Here is a 25000-nt window from a genome sequence, read left to right on the forward strand (position 1 = left end):
TTTTTTCCATATCATTAAAATGTGAATGCTACATACATTATAGAGCGTTTTCAGATGACGTCACGGCAGCCATGTTGGTGTTCCAAAACAAAGAAACGGCAGCCATATTGCTGTACCAAACTAATTTCCCGGGAATTGAATTCAATTTTTATGCAAATAGTTTCTTTTGTTTCATCAAATTAGCATCCATTCTAATCACGTGAGTGAAAACCCTCTATAATGCAAATACAGTAAACAAAGAATCTTAACCTCGGGAGATTTGAATTGGTTTAAAAATAGATACTTTCCTGTCACTGATGGGGACAAACCAGTACAAGATTCTTGAGCCTGCTTCACACTTACGACGCAAATGCAAACGCGAGGAAATACACGTGTGAACGACCTCAACACAAATGCAAATGCAAACGCAAGCGCAGACGTAAGAAATGGAAAAGGTTTCATTTTCTTGCGTTTACACTTCACACGTGCGAACCAAGGAAACGCAAACGCAAACGCAAACGCAAACGCAACGCAACGCAACGCAACGCAGGTTTATCCTCGTCCACTATCTTTGTGTACCGGGCTTTATTCTTGGGTAATGGACTCTTGGTGACAACAAATCTTTGTCACTGAAGTTTGTCATGGTTTGTTTCTGTGGAATGAATAGAATAGATTACTAAGTTAGTAATCTAGTAAGTTTCAGTCTAATAGCCCTTGTCACGGTTAGCTTTTCTCATTTGCATTACAATGTAATCTAACGTGGATGCGAGGCAATTTCGGGTTAAAACTACAAAATAGCCCGAAATTGCCTCACATACATGCTAGGTTATGTTGTTATGCAAATGAGAAAAACTAACCGTGAAAAGGGCTATTCGCGACGATCTCTAAATTAATTAAAGAAAATTTGGAAACCAAAAGTTATTCCGACTCCCGATTAGCCCAGTGGAGTAAGAATCAATTATGCCAAAGCCCTTGGAAAATTTCAAACACCTGATACAAACACCTATTTCGAAAAGAAAGAATGATACAAATCTGATTACAAACATTACTTCCTCTGGTATGAAGTTATTTTGGTGGGAGTTTAGTTTTCTGTTCGAAAATGGTTATTTCATTTTGTCAGTCGTCTTTTGACCTTTTATATAAGATTTAGATATGTAAATTAAAATACTCAAGCTAATTCAAAAATCCAAAATGAAATTGAACCTGAAGGAATGTTTTCCATAGTTAAGTGTAACGAAGCATGCGTATGAAATTCGTATGTTGTAACTACGGTCATAAAACAAATTTCTCAGCGAAAGATCGTCGCCGCCTACGAAACAACTTCAAGTAATGCATTTTCCATCATACTTTCACCGCTTACTTTATATAGCACGAACCTTCGGATGGCTTAAAATCTCACAAGTATGTGCCGCAATCGCAAGGCCCTAGCTTCAAATCCCTTTTACTATACTTTTACTCTTTCGCTTGGAAAATCGATAGTTTACTGTTTTATACGCGGGATTGTGAAATTTGAATCGTTTAACCGCGTACCGCTGCAAAGGTACACGCCTGCCATCTTCCTCCTGATTGTAAGCAGTCTCACAAAGTGCCCCTCTAAGTTGTGTAAAGCAACTGTCAGTTTCTTGTAAATGATCTTTCTGCCGTCTTTTATAACACGAATAAGCGCCGCACAGTCCCAAAAATTTGATGAGCGCCGCGGCACTTAAAGTTTGTCGAGTAACTGTGGCAATATAAATGCCATACATATGATCATCTGCTATCGATGTCGTTGTCTTCTCAGCTACTGGTCAGGCCTGATTCGTCTCTGTGTCTGCTCTAATCGTCGAAAAGAAGCTCTCCGCCTGTTGGTGTGTTTGAGTGACCTGAAGCTTATAAAGGATCCACAATCTTGGGGTTTGTATAGTCGCCATTATTCAAGCAACGTAAATCAAATCAAATGTTGGTTTTTTTCGCAAAAACATTCCAGGTATGGCAGCGTCATCATCGATAAATCAGTACACCTCTTATCTACGTAAAGATTTTCGCCGAAGTTAACAGGCCAGGATTAACGCTACTCAAGCTTCGAACAAAACGACCCTGGACCTACAATCTTAGACAAAAACCTTGAAACACTTTGAACATTCTCGCAGCGTTTTCGTCCCCCTCTCTTTTTCAACGATATTGTAGCCGGTCAAACAGTAAAATGTCTTCTCAACACTGTCCCGGGGAAAGGGGTGTTTCAAGGATTTTTGGCGAGGATTGTAGTGAGTCCCGGAAAGCCAGTAGGTTAACTACCGGGCATACACCCGAAAAGTTTCAGGGCGTTGGAAGAACGCACGTCTCGTTGTTAAGTACGTCTATTGCTTTTTGAGGTACAACAATACATAGGTGTTAAGTGTGACAAGAAGGTTCGGAGGGCGAAGACTACGGTATGAAGGAGCGAATCAAGCGACGATGTAAGAAAGGAAATAGTTAATGCTGTATTTATCGATGATGTCTCGGAGATACTCGGAAAACCTTCTACGGCTTCCAACAGCATAGGCCGATGACCTTCGACTCCTCTTGGGAGAAGTCGGGTTATTTCCGAGTGTACGAAGTCATCGTTGATAAGTCCATCCCTGTGCGAGACATGTTGTTTAATGGATCTGGCGTTTGTTTCTGGTGTTCAGGGCTTCTCCCAAAGGCTTTAAAAGAATGGAGACTACTGCTGGAATTGCTTTTATCACGCGAACACCATGGAGAGGAGTCCCCTCATGTGTGTGTGCCGATGGCTTCTCCTGATTGGTCGCCAGATTTGACGTGGAATAACGTAATCAAGTTAATGCTTGAGCGGTTGGGCGCTGGACACACTGTAAACCTACTGCAGTCTCTAACTCTTGATACGCCAGAGCTTTCCAGAGATTTACGCTACGCGTGTTTACTTGGAGCTGTGATTGAGAGAAGACAAAGGTAATTGGGAGTTTTATTTTAAATGTTAGTCGCTTTTTCTCGCAGATGCAGTTTAGTTTTACCCATTTGTAGTTTGTTTCCGTTTTCGTCGGTCTGAGAAATCTACAATTTGGTCACGTGTTTACCAAGAAGCACGTTGCATTCTCGTTCCCAGAGCTCTACGGTTTCTTAATTTTACCCCTGACCAAACAAATTAAGAGTTTCTCGATCTTAACTCAGATAAAGGTTTGTCCAGAAATGCACCTAATTAAGTGTGTTAAAAAAACAGAAAAAAAACGAGTATGCCTTGATTTCAAAAAGACACCTGTTTATTTTGACTGGAATTTTCCTTTTTCGTGGTCCGCCATTACTAACTTTAAATCTTGAGAGAGCTGACGTCACTCTTCCCTAGGTGTCCAATCGGTCAGTTTTGAACGGGAGTAATGGTGGATGAAAATCAAAGCTGAAGAATTTTCCAGTCAACAAACACACTTTCAAAATCTGAACAAAAAAAAGGAAGTGCTTATTTTATCATAGTAGCACAGTAAAGTAATTTCTTTAGCCGTCTAGCGACTTCACAAACGAGAAATAAGTACAGGAAGATAATATGCCGTTGGCTACTAACGCGTATCATTATTTTTTTCGATGTGCTCCCAGTGAGTTGTATTTCTATGGTATATGTTGTCTTTTTCCAGGACTTTGATTCACGAAATGCTTAAAAAAATGGACTCGTACTTGTGGTCGAATCGACGAGGTGCGCTGTCTCCGAAGGTACGGGAAAGAAGACAGCTTCCATTTACTTCCGTTATTTTACAGTTAAATAAACGAAAACCTTTTTGATGATATTTCTGTTTTTTTAATTTTCAGCTCAACAATTTTCGTAAGGAAGAAGAACTCTTAGGCTCAAAGAGCAAGGTAAAGAAATGCAGTGGGACATCTATTTGACGAACATGTTTCCTCTTTATAAAGAACAAATTTACAGTAAGATGTATTGAAAAGAACCACGATACAACGTAGCCCCGGTAGAACAGACTTAATACCGCATTCACACCAAAGCTTAAACACGTTTAAAAGCTGTTTAGTTAAACATGGTTTAAAATTGTTTTCTTGATACAAGTTACTACCTGACATAATGTAGACTCCAAATTCAAGACAATGAAGACACACATTAGAACTTAGATGAACCCTAGTACGTAAAATTCAGTCTTTCAGCCTTCCGTTGCTCATTTTTATTTTGTTAAACCTGGTTTAACTAAACGTGTTTAGTTGGTATGAATCGGGCCTTAGATTTCCCAGTTCCTCGGCACGTCGTTAAATTGAGATACCACGATAGTACTAGTTTTATTGCTACATTTATGTCCATTAAAATAAAATCCATTTACGCCCCGTGCAAACCGGCGGACGCAACAACTCCCAACATTGTTGGGAGTTGTTGGTTCTGCACATGTTAAATGGTGTTGACAGTTGTGTGCAATCTGACGCAACAACTACCGACAATGTAAGTACGTGCAGTGTATTATGGGAAGGATACGACCCATAAGACTTTGCAAACTTAAAACATTCGGCTGCCATCTTGTTTTCAACAGGTTAATGCGTTGCTATCTCCATAGAGACCATATGGATTGTGCGTACGTGGTCCCAACAATGCTGAACTGAAGAGCTGTGCAAACATTGCAAACAGCTGTCCAACATTGTTGCGCTGCGTACGCTTCGGCAATTACGAAGCAAAAGAAATGTTGGGAGTTTTTGGCTCAAAAGTTTGAACAGCTTCGAACTTCGTGCATCATCTGCCAATAACTAGCCTGTTCCAGGCTCTCAGATAAAGGCTCGATTTCTTTTTCTCGTACTCTTTCCCTCGCCTCCACTATCTGAGAGCCTGGAACAGGTTACCCAACAACATGCAACAGTGTGTGCAAACGGACGCAACATGTAACACCGAACAATGTTGGGAAATCGTTGGCCAACATTGTTGCAATGTTGGGAGTCGTTGGCCAACAATGTTGCAATATTAGGAGTTGTTGGCCAACAATGTTGCAATGTTGGGAGTTGTTGGCCAACAATGTAGCAGTGTTGGGAGTTGTTGGCCAACAATGTTCCAGTGTTGGGGAGTTGTTGGCCAACGATGTTGCGTCCGTTTGCACGGTGCTTTACAGCACAGGTACAAATATTAAAAATACCGTTTGAAAGAGTTGAGGAAAAAAAATTCCGTGGGCTCGCGTGGTTCAACAGGTTAGTTTCTCTTGTGCAATATGGCAGAGGAACAATGGAACGCATTTGTTATTGAAACAAGATTCCAAGCAAGAGCCAGCGTTCTCTTTTGTAACTTCAAGAGAGGTTTGTTTAGAATTGACTTGTTGCCAACCAACGAGATCCTAATAGCACTGTCAATGTGGCCTTATAGAATTGTCGTTTTCAACAGGATGACATCAAACCTCAGCTAGATTCCTTGTTACAGTTCAGGACTCTGGAAGATGGAGGTACTCCTATTAAAGACTCACCTTCAACCGACAGGCATTGCGTGTCGTGGAACAATTAGGGAGCTTAAGTAACGACAACGGCGACGGCAACGAGAACGTCACAAATTTGCATATTTAGTGGACAAAAACAATAGCTTTGCACGCCCAGCACGTGCGTTTTTCACTTTTGTCCATTTCTTTGCCGTTGTCAGCAAAACTACAACGTGAAATAGCCAAATTTAAGGTTTTATGAACAACGGCAGCACTTGAGGATAAATTTTCATTTTCTCCCCTAAATTAAGGGCCGTTCTGACCAGTGCCATTTTTGAGGAACTACCGCACCCTTGTCATATTAAAAAGGTTGAAATAGTCACGAAACGATTAAAACAACGCGAATTTATATTTTGAGATGACGTTCTCGCTGCCGTCGCCGTTGCTTAAGCTCCCTATTTTCATAAATGAAAATCCCGTTGAGGCTGAAATTCATCCAATCAGATCGCTACGACGAACAATGTGAATTTCCATAACAATCGGGTGGTGAAGAGGATTAATTGTGTGTTCATTATTCTATTATTCCTGCTCGAAAAAGAACTCATTCCGTTGCAAAAATCTACTTATTCCGGACGATACAAGTCGTTCTTCCGCCTCACAAAATGGCATTGTTCCATTATTCCAACAAAAAAATTCCTTTATTCGTATTCTATTGTTCCTCCTCACCTACCGAATAACAAAAACAAACAATCGGAAAGCCTGTCGGTTGAAGTTGCAATTTGCTGTATCTTGCGTGAGCGCCAGCAAGTGTTCTCTGTCTTAAGAAATTTGTCTTACAGTTTGGTTGGAGTTTTTTAATGAGAGCGAACGAATGATTGCTCACTTTGTATGACCCTTTTATCAGACTGTTATTTCGCGTCTTCCAAGTTTTGCTTAATTATGCACATTTGATGTGCACAAATAAACATATATGTATATTTTTACATATTTGATATACATTATTTAGGCACGATACTTGTCTGGAAAGCTGCTTTTAATGTAGGCGGTCTTCCAAAACGATTAATTCAATAAGAGATATGAGAGTTGTAGGCTCCAGGCCATGAACTGCTGGGTTTGGCTGGGGTTATGGTTAGGAGACACTTTGTAGCGTCTGCTCAGGGCAAGATGTACTTTAACAGCAAGAGTGAATTAGATAAGAGTCACAAACGAGTCTATTTTTAGAATACCCGTTCCCGCGAAAATCAGTTGTCATGTCTCTGAAAAAAAAAAACACAACAGAAGCAATCACGCGTGACGTGGCTTCTCCTGATTGGTTAAAATTGGCGGCCCTTTGTTTGTTTCGCGCGCAAAATAAATCCATTTGTGAACGTGCTGGGGCAAGACCGCAAAGTGATAGATTAACACTTATCTAATTCACTCTCGTTTAACAGTTAATTTACGACGGGTTACTAAAACGTTTTTTTTCTTTTCTAGCTTCCAACTGGGGACAAAATATCCGCCTATCGGGGTGAGTGCCTTTTAATTAAAGCATGGGTTTTTAAAAAAAGCCTTTTTTACGACAAACATTCCCTGGAGAAAGGTATATCCCGGAGGCATTTTAATGCCTGAGTGCCCTTGATCCGATCCTGGTGCTCTTGTGTGTCGTTATTTATTCTATAAACACCATTGAAATACCAGGTAGGCTTCGCGCGAAAGCACTATATCTTCACGTGTGAAAATAACATGTCACCTTCACACGTGAAAAGATCGTTGCTATGGTTACATAATAAATCGCGCCGTTCTACGTCAGGACTAGAAAAATAGTAAAGTGAAATGGTTTGGTATTTCATTGGTGTTTATGTAATAAAGAGAACATTGCATGACCGCTGGGAGATACGAAATTTCTCTTCTCGTGTTGAAAAATATTGCGCTCGTTCGTTGCGCTATTGCGCTCGTTCGTTGCGTTCAAGAGATCCTCAGTTTACATAACATTTTAACATTTGACACAACCAAAGCCAATGTGGTGCACCTTGTTTTCTCTTGGTCGTTTTAGAAGTTTCGTAATCTCTAATTCCCGTAATAAATTTAAATTGTAAACAGACAGTACTTGTTTTGTTTTTCATAACGGGAAGGCAAGCATAACAGTGTATCATTCTTGTTTTCTAAGCGGTGAATGCTTGGTGTGCTCGCTAAAGCTGTGTGAACAAATTTCGACAAGCAATCAAGGACTGCTCATGTTTGAGTGCGGTAAGTGGTTTCCGAAGCTCTGTTGAACGCTTGGTGGCAGTTTAGAGCTACTTTTACAATAGCAATTTTAATTTGACAACGAAGCCTCAAGGAGATAAATACAAAGGAACTGAAAGACGTGCTTGTTTTTTGTTAAACGAAGCAACTACGAGTTACGTCAGAAGCACATGACCTTTTCTTAGGAACAAAGCTGGTGGTTTTACGACACCAGTTTTACGCGCAAATATGGACGAAAATATAAGATCGACGCTGCGTGCGCGGGAAAATGCACGAGCTACGTTCCATCCAAATAAGGAAATTTTTAAACTCAAAAAACCCCAGCTCTGAACCAGAGGTAAACGCTTCAAGGTTCTGGTTACGTTTAACCAGCAAGAGAGAGCTGTAAGAGTTGCTGAGGTCAACTGGTCGGTACAACTCGGCAATTGGAAATGTTTTTCATTCAAAATGCGCCAACCACTGGTAGAAGAGAACCCATGATGTAAAGCGCATACAATGAAGTAACTATGATCCGAGTAAAACGGCAACAATAGGGTTGCATCCTATACTTTAATGAAATAGACCTTTCTCCAAAATGGCGGCAACGGATTTGGATGAGTTAAAATTTAACTGAATGAAAAACTTATACCACAAATAGAAAGAACAGCTTTACTTTAGTAACCCTGCAAAGTTTCAGCGTATAAGGTGTTATATCAGCTGAGAAAATGTAACTTTCGACAAAATTACAGACGTTTGTATGACTGGGGGTATATGCCATACCCGCAGTCATGCAAACGTCTGTAAATGTTTCATTTTTCAGCTTAAATTTTCTCAGCTGATATAGCACCTAATACACTAAAACCTTGCAGGGTTACTAAAGTAAAGGTGTTCTTTCTATTGCTGGTATACGTTTTTCATTTTAACTTATATTATTTGAATTTTCGGCCGCTATTTTGGAGAATGGTCTATTGGAGGTGGTAATTGACTAAATTCCATTATTGAAACTGAGGTTTTACATGGTGGACAATATTTTATTTTAGGTCACGTTTTCCACAAACACTGTGTACCAGAGGCAGCGTGTGTGCTTTGTTTCCAAGAAAACTTGACCAGTATTGGATCATGTATTCTTTAACACTACAACACAGCTGACAAGTTTTTCTCACGAGCAAGGTACACCTTCAACACGCAGGCGCACTATGAAAGGAGGATCCTGTACCCCACGCGATTCATCCAGAGTCGTAAAAAATTCTTGTAAAACATTAACTCCAGATAGTCCATGAAAGGGATCTCCACTCCAACAAAAGAATAGCTTTAAGGACGGTGCCTACTAATTCAAAGGTATTTTTGCCCCGGTTCGTGATTATGCAGGAAATGTAGATCTTAACAAGTATTATTGAAATCCAAAAAGGAAATTGGGGGTAACCACGCATTTTTCAAAGATAATTGATGAATTATATTTGTAAAAAGCATTAAAATACAGAGCAATGTATGGCGTTCGTTCTCAAATTGAAGCTTTATTATCTCCCAAAAATGCATGGTTACCCCCAATTTTCTTTTTGGATGGCAAGACTACTTACTAAGATCTACTTTCTCCGGTTAGTTTTAAGCCGCGAAAAAAAACCCCTTTATTAGTGAACATCACCGATAGGAAACTCAAGTATCTCGAGGTGCGCAGAACTTATGCGCAATAACAATAGTAGGCACCGTGCTTAAACCACCAGAAATGTTTGTTATTATATGGCAAGCAATTCTCAGGCTAAATGGAGCCCTCTGATTGGCTGCTTTTCGGTCGGGATTTTCCAGTACGGACCATTACCATGGAAACGGTCCGTTTCCGTATTTTTTCTCTCTCCCGAGAACTTCAAGCGGGATGAGCGAAACTCAAAAAGTTTCAAAAAAGCGGAATTTAAATTTTTCCTCACAACAACGAAATCATAGCACGCGCCATTTCGTTTTACATTTAAAAGTTCGCTGATGGAAGACGAAGATTGCGAACATTCACCAAGCAAGGAAGCAAGTGTCCGATCGCTCAAAGAAACGATGCCCTCGCGCTCGGTTAGTATGAGGTTAATATATTTTTAAAGAAAACATTTGTATTCGAAATAAATTAATTTCAGCAGGAGCCCATGAGTAGGAACCTCCCCATGTACTTCATCGTTGAGTCAACCTTTCCGCGTATCTTCTCTTTTTAGAACTAATCCTTCACCACGAGACTCACATTTTCATCAATTTGCACAATTTGCATACATTGTGGCCCAGTGGTTAGGGCGCTTGCCTTGAGATCCCGAGATCCCGGGTTCAAGACCCGCTCTGACAACTCGTTGAATTTGATCCTGGAAGTTCCTGGTTCAACTTGCTAGCTGCACTTGTAAATAACCAACTGGTGTGCCTCCGGCTAGTCGGGATTCTTAACAAGGAAGGGTTACGTTTTCGCAAACTTTGGCCGTGTAGCACTTATATTTGAACAGACTTAACTGATTAGAGTGTAATGTGAGTGTAAAACTAGCACTTCACATTACATTCTTAACAGTTGTTGTTTTGGTTCTGTTCTGTCGTTTCGTTAACTGCGTTTCGTTGGCCCTGAAAAGCCCCTATGGGGAGCGGTCAAATAACTATGTATGTATTTTTTTTTTTGCCGTCACAATTCTGCACAGTGTGTGTAAAGGCGAAGAACTCGTGGTGTTCTAAAAACAAAAAGATACGTGCGCGCAAAGTTTGACTCATAGGGCTGGTAAGGGAAAGGGCTCCTGATTTCAGAGTCGCCTTTTTATGTTCAAATTCTCCAGGAACCGCCATCTTGAATAACTTTGACGTATAACGGTTGCTCTGTTGTTATTTTCTGCGTCACAACAATGAGCCGTTTACTCCTCACATGTATTCAAGATGGCGGTCGCTGGGAAATGCGAAGATAAACTCCCCATCGCGTATAAACCATTCTGAATCAAATTAGAAAATTTATTATGTACAATAACGTTACATAAACAATATTCTTTGAAATAAATAAGTCCATTTTACAACTGCAACGCAACGTTTCTATGAAATGAAAAGCGCTTGGCGTGGCTGGGCTCAACTACCACTGACTTGATTCATTTTGCCTGTGGTTTGTCCCAAATTTCTTCTTCGCTTTGTAAATATCCACTGGACTGGTTGTCTCCTGTCACATACTATCTTCAGATTATTAGAGTGAAACGCCTTTAAACTATAATCCTAGCCAAAACATCTGGGACACTTCGATTGATCTTCCCTATCCCCCTGGACAACGTTGAGTTTCCAAGTTCGAGTACGATCTTGCCAGGTTTCTTCCCCACTTTCCCCTAAAGAATGTCGACACTTAGACTTGTGAAAATGAGCAAAGTGTTGACACTGTTTAGGGGGAATTGGGGAAGAAACTTGGCAAGATCGTAGTTGAGGGTGGGAATTAATCTATCAAAAAAAAGGATTGAAAAGGGGTTAGCCACAAATGCTTTGGCCAGTATTGTTTCTTGATATCAAAGTGCACTTGCATTTTTTCTGCCTTTCAAAAATTAGTTACATTCGAGGGAGTTACTGCGGAATAGCATACAACCTTTTGATCGCTATTGTAAGCGTTTAGCGTCGCTCCATGAAAAACAAGCCAGAGGCAGTTAAGCCCAACGAGAAATTTCTTTCTAGGCGCTCAACACATTAAAGGCAACCGTTTTAGAAACACGGATAGTAAAGGCGAGCCTGTACAAATGGTGGAAGTAGAATCTTATAATTCAATTGAAGAGATACGATAATGTGTCGTAGAAACCAACTTTCTGCTAATGGATGGTTTTAACTAGCGTCGAAAGGATAAGCTTAACCAACGTGCATAAAGTCGGTAACGTCTTGTTAGAGCTTGTACTTATGCTTGCTTCGCAAGTGAAAACAAGCCTTCATAGACTATCGTTGTACACTCGAGTTTAGCTACCCAGAGTTAGCCTTGTGCTAATACAACTTGTTACTTTTCTTATGAAAATGCAAACTACAACATGACTTACACAAGGAACAGGTCATCTCCAGCAACAAAACCATTTATTGGCCAGGTTTCTAGGTCCACAACGTTAAAACGTTACCACAAAGCGAATTTGGCATCCATCAAAACCGCTCACGACACTACCTGGTGTGGAATTATGGAACTGACGCATACTGCAAAAAGGACTGAGAGGGTAGCCTTCGGGTTTACAACGTAACAACTTTAGGATTTAACTCCGATTGCTAAACGTTTAGTGTTTCAGTGATTTGTTGAATACCAGTACTAAAATCATTTTTTTTAAAAATAGCTGCTTGCCTTGTTAGTTCATCGGAGCGTAAAAGCGAAAGATACGGGTTTGAGTCTCGCTCCTCCAGATCTCCTCTTAAAATCTGAAGTCACATTTCTAATTTAGAGATGGCTTAAATGACTTTATTTCCGGTAGTTAGCCCTTAAAGGAGAAAGTGGTTTTGTTTGGTGGAATAATGTTGACCATTTTAAAATGGCTTTATTCCCCATTTCCGATAACGCGTTGGATTTAAACGCCATTTTTGAAGATTAAAATAGAACCGACCGTTAACGGAAGGGAAACAGACGCTCTGCCCGTTGCAGTTCGTCAATTCTTAGTCATAAAAAGGGAAAATTCGCTGTGCCTTGGTTTTCCGGTTGATTCCTGTCATCTGCTGTTCTTTGATTTCCTGGTATATCTTGCGCCCGCGCTGTTGCTCTTCTCTGTTCTCACTGGCTGGTCTCCAGTGGCTGTAGACCCTGCTAGGAGGTTGGGCACGGAATGAGTTTTGATAGCGGGAAAACGTACACGACCCTCTAAGGAATGAACAGAGTGCAGAAAACGGGATTCACCAAAAACCTTACACCTTAGAAAACATTGCCGTCCCCAGTTGCATTTGTTGGCATGTACACGAGGCAAGTCACGTCAAAGATACGAAGCATCTGCAGCACGGGTGTGACTGAAACGGACAATTTTGGGGCCAAACAGGTCGTTCCATGCACCCTTAAGGCGGCGAAAGACGAGATACAAAACCCTCAACTTGTCGCGCAACATTGTTTCGTTGCAAGTTTTGGTCGATGTTTCGCGTTTTTCACCTTGCGTGATCAACTTGACCCGCAACAAAAACATTTGTTGCGGGTTGAAGAAATGCAGAGCGCTGATTGGTTGATTTGCTAGTACGAGCACATCTGTTGCGCGACAAGTTGTGAGCTTGATCAAAAACGAGCAACAAAGCCAAAATTTGTTGCTCAGAGTAGACCCGCGCTCTACTTTTCGCAACAACTTTCTTCAACCCGCAACAAATGTTTTTGTTGCGCGACAAGTTGATCATGCAAGGTGAAAAACGGGAGACATCGACCCAAACTTGCAACGAAACAATGTTGCGCGCCAAGTTTAGGGTTTTTTGTATCTCGTATTTCGCCGCCTTTAGGTATATCGTTTGTAGTGTCAAATAATTATGAAAAAAAATTAAGCCTAATCAGAACAGGGTCCGGTTGTTCGAAAGCCGATTAACTTAATCCAGCATTAGCGCAAACTTTTGAGGGTGACATCATGTATACAAGTACCACCTTCACCTTGCCGGGTCTAAAAAAGATTTGAACCGCTACTACTTACCAGAAGAAAGCGAACTCCTTCTTGGAGATGTGTCTAGAGGCCGTGTTTGTTCCGCATATTTTGTGAAGAGTGGGCTAGACTGGAACGAAAGTAAGTTTTAAATTTTACTTTGTTTACGATGGTAACATATTAAACATGACAGTTTTCTAACATATGACCAACAGGATCAGAGTTATCACATGGCACAAACAAAGGCAGGCCTTGTAACCGACCACTTCCTGCCCTTTTTTATGCGAAAACAGTGTGGGTCGTATGGGTTTTGTCTTGAGACTTCCAGAGCCACTGGTGTATTGTAACAGTGAATACGAGACAGTCATATTAACTTCACGTCCATCAACGGTCTTCCCTGTGACTGCTCCACGCCCACGCTCCACCCTTTCCCTCCTAGGGGTGATACGATTTTACCCCTCCCCCACGTCAGACGGTTTTACTCGTCAATGGGGACCTCTTCAGGGATGAGAAGGCTGACAACATATACGTCCTCTCAAAAACCATCTTCCATTTCACCCTTTCCTTTTAGAGTGACAGTTGTTGCTCTGTCTAACGCCAGACGATCTTGTTCATCGATTGGGGCTTAAGGTTGAGAGGGTTAAGAGAAAGTGAAATTACGCTATCTTTCGCCGGCTTCTTTATCTAGGAGCCACGGACACGACACAATAAATCTGTTGTTATTTGAGAACCTACTTACTATAAGAGGGAGGGGACGTCCCAACAGGACAGCGGGATCCATTTGAGGAAGACTGACAGGTGAACGGTTTGTTCTGAAATACGAAAAAAAAAAATTAACCACTGAAGCAATCAATCAATCAATCGTAAGGAGGCGTTGATTACTTTGGTGGAGAAGTTTTTTTGCTTATATTTTCCGGTCCATACGCATTCCGATCACCCATGATGTTCTCCTCTTCATCCTCGTGAACAACAGCCTGTTTGTGAACCCAGCTGAAAATGATACAAGAGAGGTAAGTGGTAAGGCAAAGTTCATCATTCCGAATTCAACCTATTTCAATTTGGGTGTACATGTTACCGGGTACCTGTACGTCATCTGTTCTTTGTTGTACTGTTCAGTGGCTGGTGATGTTGACGCCAGATGACTTGCCATTGCTTCTCGTGCTGAGGTAATAAAAGAAAGAAAGTCTTAATAATAACAGTAATCACGAAATTGCTTTCGATGCCCAGCTGAAAATAGCGGTAAAATGGAAAAAAAAAAATTGGAGCTCCAACTCCCTTTAAAAAGAAGTGCTTTTAAAGCATCTAGGCTTCCCAAACGGGTTATTCCTTGTGAAATGAATATTGAACAATTTAAAAGGAAAATGTATAACGTCATGTTCTTAAATTGAGAATCCTCATGAGATATAAGGCCAGACTCACAGCCTCCCATACGTAAGTCAGACCATATGCATTGCGTGTTTCCAAGAACTAAGTAATATACGATGCGAAGTTTCAGGTTTCAACCAGTGCATTTCAAGACAAAAATTTGCATGCAAATAAATGCTCCCTGGAACATATTTTTCTTTCTTTTTAATTATGAACACATTATTTGCATTCATGACTTGACCTACCACAGGGTCCTTTGAGGATTAAGTAAACGCTTGGCTCGTCATTTTTTCTAACCCCCTCCTACTCTTCCCCCCCCAACCCACCCCCCTTTCGTGAGGTAAGACATAAGCAGGAGTCAGGATTTCGTTGTATTCACTCCGCTGCTTAGTTTCGTTTGACGTGAAAGAAGAAGAATCACGAAATCCCTTAAGCCGTTTCTTAACGCCCCGGCGCCTTGCCAATTTCGGAATGACAAGAGTCTGCCGTATTTGCAAGCTAGAAAAATTCCAGGAAAAGGTGCATCTTAGAAAAATGAATCACTAAAACTCGAAGCCGAAGCAGGGAGACTATGCAGTCTGTTGTTATTACACTTACCTGTGAAGTACTCGACTCTTGATGGCGGTTGCTTCTTGGTGGGTGGAGGTTTGACATCACGTAACTTGTGAGTCTCCTCGAGCCTCTTGAATAAAGCCAGTCGCTTGTTTGGATCTTGAAAAAAAGACGACAAAAATTGCAACTTCCAAGACCTTTGTCATTCAGCAATCAAAATATCCTGAAAGACCACGGGTCCGTTAATCAAAAGCCCGCTTTCACTTTGTCGTTGTATAGGTTTATCAACTGTGTTTCTGGACACAAACATGAGAAAGCGGACACTTCGCGACGCTTACATTGCAGAGTTTCGCTGGCCATGATGGAGTTTTTCCAGTATTTCAAAACAAAACCGTCTTAACAAAGACTTCTTTAAACAATTTTATTCTCTCTTATTTCGAAAACGTGTTTAAAAATGAGCAGTTTAATTTGATTAAGTTGAATAAGTACAGGAACTGTGCCTCTTAACTTACCAAGAAGCTTTTTCCTTCTTGCAGGGTTATACTTCATCTTCTTTGCTCTTCGCAACATTAATTCGGTTGTTTGAGAATTTTGAAACCCCCTATAAATAAAATCAAAAAGAGAATGTTTCAATACGCTCTTGTTGTCAAAAAATACGCACCGTAAGGCAAATTCTGATTACGTTGGACTAAAATGCATATCTGACTGATAATTTGAACACGGTATTTCTTGTCACCTTTTTTCTTCATTGATGTACTGTCTGTCATTTATAAAGAGCACCATAGAAACAATTACATGTAGAGATCTCCGCACCTCTCACGGGATATCAAGACGAACTCGCAATTGAACGCAACTCGTCGAGGTGTTCACTTTACTACGTGAATTACTCCAAAATCAAGATACATCACATCTTACCACTCAGAACTGAGTTCCTCCGCACGATGCGACAGATGACTCTGAACACCAGAGGTCACTGACATTCGATCTTGATCCACGGTTGCCTTAGAAACGACCACCTGATTTGCATCGACAATAGGTGAATCCGCTGATCGCCAGGCATGACGTGGTTTTGGTACAGTGGGATCATGTGATTCATCTCCAAGGGAAAAATACTTGCTATTCTGTTGGAGTAAATCATACAACGATAAGCACGTTGGGGATTACTTCAGAGCAACCTCTCCGAACACATATGTCCAGGAATGAACCTAATTAGATACGCGCCCAATTTTGACACCCACCACGTGTCGTTTAAGTCTAAAGGCGCTGTTACACTGTGAAATGTTTCGTGCAACTTGTCTCGCAATATTTTGGCGACATTGTGGCGGGACAAGTTGGACGAAACATAGCACAGTGTTACATACCCTGCACCGGCCAAAATCGTTGCGAGACAAGTTGCAAGAACCGTTACCCAAAGTAGGATTACGTTCTACTTTTCGTGTAACTTGTCTCGCAACGATTTTGTGTCTTTTAAGTCTAAAGGCGCTGTTACACTGTGAAATGTTTCGTGCAACTTGTCTTGCAATGTTTTGGCAACACTGTGGCGGGACGAGTTGCACGAAACATTTCACAGTGTAACATACCCTGCACCGGCCAAAATCGTTGCGAGACAAGTTGCAAGAGCCGTTGCCGAAAGTAGAATTACGTTCTACTTTTCGTGCAACTTGTGTCGTAACGATTTTGGCCGTTGCAGGGTATGTTGCAATTTGAAATGTTTCGTGCAACTTGTCCGGTCACAATGTCGCCAAAACAATGCGGGACGCGAAAAAAAATCATAGTGTAACAGCGCGTTAAGCCTTTGCTACCTTTTCCAACAATAAGATAAGGGTTAGCATTATTTTAGCTTTGAGGAGCAGCATTTTGGGGACACTTTGTGACGTTGATTGTCTATATTCCGAGACACGAGTGATGATGAAGTTGGCAAGGGCACACTTCGTGACGCTTACTAAAATCTCCGCACATCTATTTTCTTCCATTTCTGGACACATCTGGGATTGAATGGGTTACTGTAATTTTCATAATTCTGCGGAATCTCACTTTCAAGCGCTGAGCGCCAAACTGCGTTTTGGCTTTCATCAACCATATTTCCGAGCATAGCCGGTTAGATCTACTCCGCCTCCAGGAAGTGAATTGGAGTTCACAGCTCGAATACCATTATGATATCTATTTGAAGGTTCTTCAGAAAAAAAATTCGTACATATTTTATCGCTTTCCATCGGCGTCGACAGGCACTACAACTTACATCCTCATGCCTATTGGACAAAAATATGCTCCGCTAATTTTTATTGTGGGAGAGGGATGGGGTGAAGGTCATCCCTACCCTACCCTCCCGGGCAACTTATCTCTCTGACTCCTCCTCTTCCGCACCACAACCAATCGTCGGCCCCTATGCAAGCTATGTTTATATCTATTTTTGTTTTCTTACCTTTGATGACTGCCCTGGCATCTTCAACGCTGGACCCCTTAGACACAATCGCAAAGTTATTAGGTTTAGGTTCCACTGACATAATTCACGGGCTAATTACTAGAAGCGAAAAGTGGTACCCCCACTTTGAGTGATCGCTTCCTCAGACCTACTCATTTTAAAAATCATGTCCTATCTATGTTTTCACCCAGTGGAATTAATGCATTTTTGACGTACGAGAAATTGTGCGTTGATTGGCCAAAAGGGACAAATATTTCGCGGGAACGCTGGGCTAAAGATGGACTCCAAAGAAATGTGATAACGGAGTTGAAAGGATACGAGTCATGAACTCTTGCTTTATTGTAACATAATTTGGATTAAGCATTGCTCGTGTGAAACAGCCTATACGTCATGCCAGGGTTGAACTGAGACCAATATCAAGCGATAGAAACCGAATACTATTCCGCCATTAGACAGCCTTTAGGTTTTCAGACCGACCGTGTTGAGCTGCGTCGCTTGATGTACACCTTCAATACATACTATACATACTTAATTGACCGCTCCCCATAGGGGCTTTTCAGGGCCAATGAAACAATCAACGAAACAACAGAACACAACAACAACAACTGTTAAGAATCCCAACTGGCCGGAGGCAAACCAGTTGGCTATTTACAAGTGCAGCGGGGAAGTTGAACCAGGGACTACCAGGAACAAATTCAGCGAGTGGTCAGAGCGGGTCTTGAACCCGGGATCTCCCGATCTCAAGGCAAGCGCCGTAACCACTGGGCCACACATAACCGTTAACACATTACTAAGAACAGATACCTTGATGGCATCTGAGGAGTATCACTGGGTGTCCAGCCATGCTCTAAAGTCGATTCATCAAAATCAAAAGCTGTTAGATCAACTTCTTCATCGTAATCAAACTCCTCCTCCTCGTCACCATCATCGTAGAAGTGCGCTGCCCTCAGAGCTTCAGCCAAACGACGGCGAACACGCTGACCACGGAAATGAGCCTTTGGATAAACAAAACTAAACACGTCTAACTTCCTTTAAAGTTGGACAAGGCGGGTAAGATGAAAAATCTAGTACTTAAAATCTTCCCAAGCGTATTTTTTCCTAGGTGTTTCTGGTCTCGACACCAGAACCATTTCCGTTTTGCGCATGACTGAGGCATGGCTCTGTATTCCACAATACAGTTGTTCATCCCTTGGCCCTTGCGTAATAAGAAACGAACACATGAAGCATGCGGTTGGTTAATTAAACAAAAGTAAATTGTATTTCACCTGAATAACGATAGCTGCCGAGTTTCTTTGCGGGTCCCACGGTTCCCCTGCTTCAACTTTCAGTCGAGAACGAGCCAGGTAGCCTCGCCAGGCTGACTGGATTTTCACTGCTGCTTGCCACTAAAAATGGTATTAAGCAACTGGTATAATACTCGACAAAAAAGACGCATTTAATCGTTTTAGATACGAAATTTGAGCCTTGCAAATCTAAACTGTTGTAATGAATTGCTGGTTTTCACTCACGTGATCAACAGCCATGTTTTTCGACGAAAACAAAAGGAAGCGTTTGCATAATAATAGAGTTAAATTCCCGGAGGATTTGGTCGGGGCACCAACATGGCCGCCTTTTCTTTGTTTAGGGCACCAACATGGCGGTCGTGACGTCATGTGAAAACCGAGAATAGCATAAAAGTCCACAATGGCGTTTTCGCGTTTATCTCGAGTGACTTTTCGCACTTGTTACTGGACGCATGGGCCCCCGTGCTCAGAGCCAACTGCGTCGTTTCCCGCGTTCGGTATCGCGTATTTCCATGCGGCTCAGTTGATGTAGCATCGTATAACTGTACGGTTGGTTGCGGTTTCGAAACCCCTGCCGAACCAACCCTTCTCATTCCCAAGATCTAAATGTTAAATCTCCTTACTGACTGCTACACATTACTTTTCATGTCAGTTATGAGAATTTGATGACAAACAAAAAAAAAACCCTCGCATGCAAAGCAACAGCCAATGTTGTTTTAAATTCCAATGGTGGTAAACTTACCTTTGCGATGTTGATATCAATCAAGTGTCTAATGTACCAGCACTTCCACAGTGCTTGGATCTTAACAGCAGCATCATGTCTCTGTTTTCTGTTATAAAAAAACGGAGAAGGCGTGAATAGAGGCACAAAATCGAGGCTTAATTATAGCCATGGTGTCGGGAGAAAAATTGCTTGTCTGAGATTTCTGCTAAAAACTTACAGAGAGTCAATAGACTGTTTTTTGCTGCTCCTTCGCTCCTTGTTCTGATTATTCTGCAACTTTCGTGGCTGTTCCATACTGAATTCTTGTGGTCTCCTTTTGCTGGCCTCAGCTTGGTAGCTTGCCAAGGCGAAGTTTTCGTGTTCCAGCAAGTGTCTGACAGCTAGTTCGAATCTCTCTTTGTAATGATGACTCTGTTTTTAATCGTTTTACGAAGAGAAAAATGAAAATAACGATAAATGTTGGTCAGAAGCGATTTGAGATTACAAATGCCAAAATGTAAGCTAAAAAAACCAAGGGTTATTGACACCCTGATAAACTGATCAGCCATACCATGAACTCAAGTCTTTCTGAAACATGTTCTGGATCGTATGCTTCAGTATCAGAGCTATAAACAACGAAAAACCTGTGTTAAAATTATTTCTTGCGCCTTTCGTAAAAACGCGAATTCTAAAGTCCAACTTCCCACCAACTCATTGAATTGTTCCAGTTATAGGTGGCTGTACAGTTAACTAACAAAAACCGACAAGAACAAGAAAACTAGATATGACTGAACAACATACATGTAAACTGCGGAAAGAAGCAGTTACAAACCGAAATGAAAGCCTAAAAAGTCTATGAAAAGGATTTGAACTCACGACCTCTGCAACCTCGCGCTCTAACCAATCGAGCTATCAGGCCAGCTGAGAGCTGGTCATTTTTCGGACCTTCCGTTGATTACTGCTCAAGAAACGTTTACAACTGTTACAATGGTCCGCTACAGAGATTGACGTCAGTGAGAAACGAAAGCGTTGATTGGTATTTTAACCAGGTTAATGAAAGGCCCAATGAGTTAGAATAGTTTTCAATAGCCCATTTCCGAGTTGCTGCATGCCTCAGTTTCAAAGAGAGTTCTGGTGCACAACCATTCAAATGGAAATGAGTTGCGAATTGTTATGCAAATCAAACTCATTTCCCTTACAATAGTTGAGCACCAAGACTCACTTCGAAACCGAGACAAACAGCAACTCGGAAATAGCCCACTGACTTCGGCTAAAGAACTACCTCTGACCAATAGCAACGTACGCAGACAACCAAACTAGCCAATGACAACGCGAAAAAATGCGGGTTGGCCTCCGGCTCCAAGCGCGGGAAAAAATGCGAGCAAGCGTGAGATTATTGAGCCAATCACCAAGCGCAGGACTGCAAAACCATTGCAATCGAAATGTACCACCGAAACTAGTAGAAAAAGGGTCTTTTCATGATAGAAAGCAATGGGAAATGGGATTTTGTCAGAACATCAGGAAGACATGCCGTTAAATGGAACGCAACAGTTACTTTTTGTATCCAATTTCCTTCGTAGCCAGCCTTCGTCGTAAATCATCTTGGGTTTGCAGTTGATTCCGACACAACTCGACAAAGGCAACTTGATTTGGAACTGCAATCTGTAAATTGAACACAAAGATTGGTAGATTTTACTAAAACTTTTGTGAACTTAGTGAGTATACGCAGAGATGGATACCATAAGGGCGTGCGATCTGTTCGGGAATTTACAACGACGAGTCGTGGGCAAGCAACTGCAATCTAAAAAAAAAAACAGATGCTAAGACTATCTGATTTGCGAAATGAATAAAACATCAATTCACAAAAGAACAGGGCTCATTTATTCCCTCTTAAATATAATAAGGATTCTTTGGAGAGTACGTAGTCAATACCCCATTTTTTGAAATATCAAATATTCAGCTTGATAGTGAGGAAGTGAGGGCTTGATAGTGAGGAAGTGAGGACAAAAAAAAAAAAAATAGAAACACGTTGGAAAGGATGTGAAAAATATTTACATATTTGTCTTTGTCCAATAAACCTTTATTTCAAGCTGAATTTTAATATATCGAAAAATGCTTATTATAAACGGATTCTCGGTATATTTTGAAGCAGATGACAACTGCTAACCCCAGTGAATGAAATGGTGAGATGTATTATTTGAATAGTCACTCGGGAATATTCGGACGCAATTCGGGTGCTCCTTTTCAGGTTCGAATCTTGCAAAGAAGTATTCGGATTTTTTTCCGAATATTCCCGAGTCAATATCGAAAACTTCGTGGAAGGCGAGTGCTCTGACCACCACGCCAACCCTGATGAACAGATAATGCATCGGAAACGGCTGTCTTCCTCATGAAATATTGGTGTATTTTAACAAAAAAATATCCCGGTTTTCCTGAGCGAGTCATTCCCGCATGGGCCATAAAAAGTCAGTAACGCACACATTTTAGAACAATATTTGACGAGATTATCTTACCGCGTCTTTTCCAGAAAGATTCTCGCCATTCAGAATCTTCAGAAATGGCAACGCTTTCAGTATTGACGTCCTGTGGACGTGAGAAACGACGAAGAAAAAAACTCTGATTATCACACTAAGAAGTTTCAGATGGGTTCTAAATGCAAAGATCTAAAGAAAGATAAGACCCTTTATGAAGGAAGTAAACTTATCACTTAAGGAAGCTTTTAGTTGAGCGCTTTCAAACAAAAACCAGAGTAGTACCGAAACAAACAATCAAACGTTGAGCTACGCTCATGTTATCGAACCGAGGGAGGGGATGACGGGAGAGAACACAGCCAACATAATTTTCCACTCTAAATTTAGGCCGTGGGTATGATGCGCGGATATTTTAAGGAAGACACCTGATTGGTTAGTTGTAATGACGTCATTTAAATTCAAGACTTGCAGCATTATCATAAGCTGCGCGACCTTGGGCACGTGACCAAATTAAAATAACTTTCACAGCATGGCGCAAAGCTTAAAATAGATGGAAAAAAACATCATGAGGCATGGGGATGAGATCTATCCCCTCATCCTTTCTTGGTCGAACTTAATAAAAAATTACTTCAATTTGCTAGGGCTTTCAATAACAACAAAAAGCGGAAGTGCTTAGAGAAGTAAGGTGCAGAAACTTTGGAGTTATACCTGCATGCCGGATCCTCCTGCACTGGATTGCCCTCTATCTCTAATTTTCTAAGCCTGACACAATTTTGAAGCCCGGGAACAAGACTGTCGGTGTCTAAAAATACGTCGTGGCGTTAATTAAGCTTTGATAAGCTTGAGATGATTCAGTCATCCCTGATATGTACGTTGGATACAAGACAACGAGGCGCCGAGCTGGCCATATACCTCACAACGGCAAAAGCAATAATTGTTTTACTAAATATATTCTAAATGTTTAGATACTAAGAATTCAGCGTCTCGACACAAATTTATCAGTTCGGCAACACTCCGCGTGATCTTACGCTGTACGATCTGACAACTGAGGTTAAGGACCTGTTTACAGCTGGGGTAACCCGCCTGTCCATATAAACTCTTATTTTTTCAGCCACGCATTTACACGATAGGTGAGGTAACCCGCCAAGGCGTGTCGCCCGGTCTGCCAGACCTCTTGCTAACCAAGTTCGAGGTCTGTACTGTAAGTTCGGACCGAGTTTTTTTTCCGTTGATTTGGGAAAAAAACGAGGATCTGTAACTTTCAGCACGGACCGAGAAAACGAGGTTAGTAAGACATTTACTATATCTCTGAGGTAATCTGGCGCGCAGAAAGAAAACTAGTTGAAGTCAAGCGGAAGTCAGCATAACAAGTTCATGTAACAGAAAGGACATGAAAAACTTGCTTGAGAATGTCTGAGTTTATCGAGATTTCAAATTTAGCGGGAATACCACCTGCTAATTTAGCCAATCACAGCGCTTGTCCTATCTGAGAGAAGGATTTTATCAAAATGATTACCTGAGATGAGGTTGTTACTTATCTCCAAAGTTTCCAAACTGATCAAGTTGTCAAGGGAAGGCAACAGGGAAATACTGCGAAAAAACGAGAAATTCAGGCCTGAATATGAGAACGGAATTGAGCCGATCGACCGGTCCGGTTGGTTCAATTGATTGAGCATTGGACTTCTGTGCGGGAGGTCGCAGGATCAAAACTCCGGCCGGACCAACACTCAGGGTCTTCAATAACTGAGCTGAAAGTGCAGCCTTTGTAGTTACATCCGCAAATGGTTAAGCGGCCTTCACACGACAAACTATAGTTGGCAAACTCATCTTAGCAAACGCGAGTCGTTCACACGTCAAATAAGAGTTTACCAACACGGAAAAGTTGGTGAAAACGTTGGCAAGAATAGAGGAAAGTTCTTTTTGTTGTGTCTTTCACACACGCAAACTTGAGTTTGTCGTGTGAAGCCCGCTTTAGAAGAAGACGTCGCCCTCAAAGAACTTAAAGTCCCAATTAAATACTGCTAACGATAAAAGACGCACCTATTTTGGCTGCCACTGAGAACCTGTAGTAAAGGAAGCCATGCTGTGGACAAGCAAAACAAGGAAGAGATGCTGTTGTCGTCCAGTTTGAGCTCCCGTAAGAGGACACAGTTTGTAAGGAGCGGAGGCTGTTAAAAAGAAGACAGATGTAACACCCAAAACCTTAAGAATAAACATTCCGTCGTTTCCATTCGAAACTGTACTGTAAACGTGCTTCAGGAACGCAGCAAAACGATGAATTTAATGAGCAGAAAAATATATATATAGCGTTGCACGCTTTAAACTTGCGTTTTACACTTTGATACATTTCCTCGCTGTGCTTTGCAAACAAACAAATGCCATTCAAAGCTGAAAACCATCGTCTTACGTTCACGGTTTACACATGAATACAATTTTTCATATTCTTACAAAATTCAAAGCCCTTTATACCTGTTTCAAATGTAGATAACATGGGGAATATAGGCCTTACGATATGGGACGGAGACGACGACGAGAACAATTTAATAGAACTTAAAAGTTAATGAGGAAAAAACAGCGAATCTACAATCTGAACTGTTATGAACAAATGAGCTTAAGAGCATTTTAGCGTGATCACGCGATAACGAAATTTACGATAAAAAAGGGCTCTAAACGCTGTCATGGAATTCATTGATTTTTTTAATCAACATTTGGATTGGGGAGGAGGGGGAGGAGGGGGAGGAGGGGGGACGGGTGCGGGGATGGCGATCTGGTGAGAGCACTTGCCTCCCTCCAATGTGACCCGGGTTCGTTTTCTATGTGTTCCTCAGAACTTAAAAATTTCTTGATTTGCATCCACGTGATGAGACGGCCATGTTGAATGGTGTACAAAACAATAGAAAATGGCTCCACAAGTTTTTGCATAATAATAGACTCAAATTCGCAAAAGACATTTGAATGCATTGTTCTGTACACCAAAATGGCCGCCGTGACGTCACAAGCAAACCACCAATCACGTACCTCCTGTAAATTATTTGCTTGGAGATTAAATGTCTGAAGTAACATGCATCTTTCAATGTCAGTAACACGGGCCAAGTGATTGTTCGACAGATCGAGGTGTTGCAG

General features: G+C 41.3%; 2 protein-coding genes across 5 annotated transcripts in view; one reads left to right on the forward strand and one right to left on the reverse strand.

Annotated features, from left to right (window-relative positions):
- Positions 1–10558, forward strand: part of LOC137970980 (BLOC-2 complex member HPS5-like) — a 37894-nt gene extending 27336 nt beyond the window's left edge. For both annotated transcript variants that reach the window (XM_068817669.1, XM_068817670.1), the window contains exons 24-31: positions 1760–1872; positions 2628–2907; positions 3582–3657; positions 3754–3801; positions 5306–5363; positions 6807–6840; positions 7480–7559; positions 8576–10558. In XM_068817669.1, coding sequence (XP_068673770.1) covers positions 1760–1872; positions 2628–2907; positions 3582–3657; positions 3754–3801; positions 5306–5363; positions 6807–6840; positions 7480–7559; positions 8576–8667 — 781 coding nt within the window. In that variant the 3' untranslated portion in view covers positions 8668–10558. The remainder of the gene's footprint in view (positions 1–1759; positions 1873–2627; positions 2908–3581; positions 3658–3753; positions 3802–5305; positions 5364–6806; positions 6841–7479; positions 7560–8575) is intronic.
- A 149-nt stretch (positions 10559–10707) lies between these two features.
- Positions 10708–25000, reverse strand: part of LOC137970981 (leucine-rich repeat and IQ domain-containing protein 1-like) — a 34036-nt gene continuing 19743 nt past the window's right edge. The window contains exons 15-34 of one of the 3 annotated variants that reach the window (XM_068817673.1): positions 24896–25000; positions 23918–24045; positions 23394–23467; positions 22586–22679; positions 21920–21989; positions 20962–21068; positions 19978–20032; positions 19645–19838; positions 19446–19533; positions 18686–18805; positions 18225–18415; positions 17421–17457; positions 15914–16119; positions 15511–15599; positions 15044–15157; positions 14164–14242; positions 13964–14071; positions 13821–13893; positions 13133–13211; positions 10708–12276 (exon numbers count right to left, since the gene is read on the reverse strand). The exon at positions 24896–25000 is cut by the window's right edge and continues 21 nt beyond it. In XM_068817673.1, the coding sequence (XP_068673774.1) occupies positions 12185–12276; positions 13133–13211; positions 13821–13893; positions 13964–14071; positions 14164–14242; positions 15044–15157; positions 15511–15599; positions 15914–16119; positions 17421–17457; positions 18225–18415; positions 18686–18805; positions 19446–19533; positions 19645–19838; positions 19978–20032; positions 20962–21068; positions 21920–21989; positions 22586–22679; positions 23394–23467; positions 23918–24045; positions 24896–25000 (2103 nt within the window). In that variant the 3' untranslated portion in view covers positions 10708–12184. Of the gene's footprint in view, positions 12334–13132; positions 13212–13820; positions 13894–13963; positions 14072–14163; positions 14243–15043; positions 15158–15510; positions 15600–15913; positions 16120–17420; positions 17458–18224; positions 18416–18685; positions 18806–19445; positions 19534–19644; positions 19839–19977; positions 20033–20961; positions 21069–21919; positions 21990–22585; positions 22680–23393; positions 23468–23917; positions 24046–24895 lie in introns of all 3 variants that reach the window. The other 2 variants (XM_068817672.1, XM_068817671.1) reach the window with 2 other exon arrangements.

Source organism: Montipora foliosa, chromosome 9 (genome assembly GCF_036669935.1).
Source record: "Montipora foliosa isolate CH-2021 chromosome 9, ASM3666993v2, whole genome shotgun sequence".
Taxonomy (NCBI): domain Eukaryota; kingdom Metazoa; phylum Cnidaria; class Anthozoa; order Scleractinia; family Acroporidae; genus Montipora; species Montipora foliosa.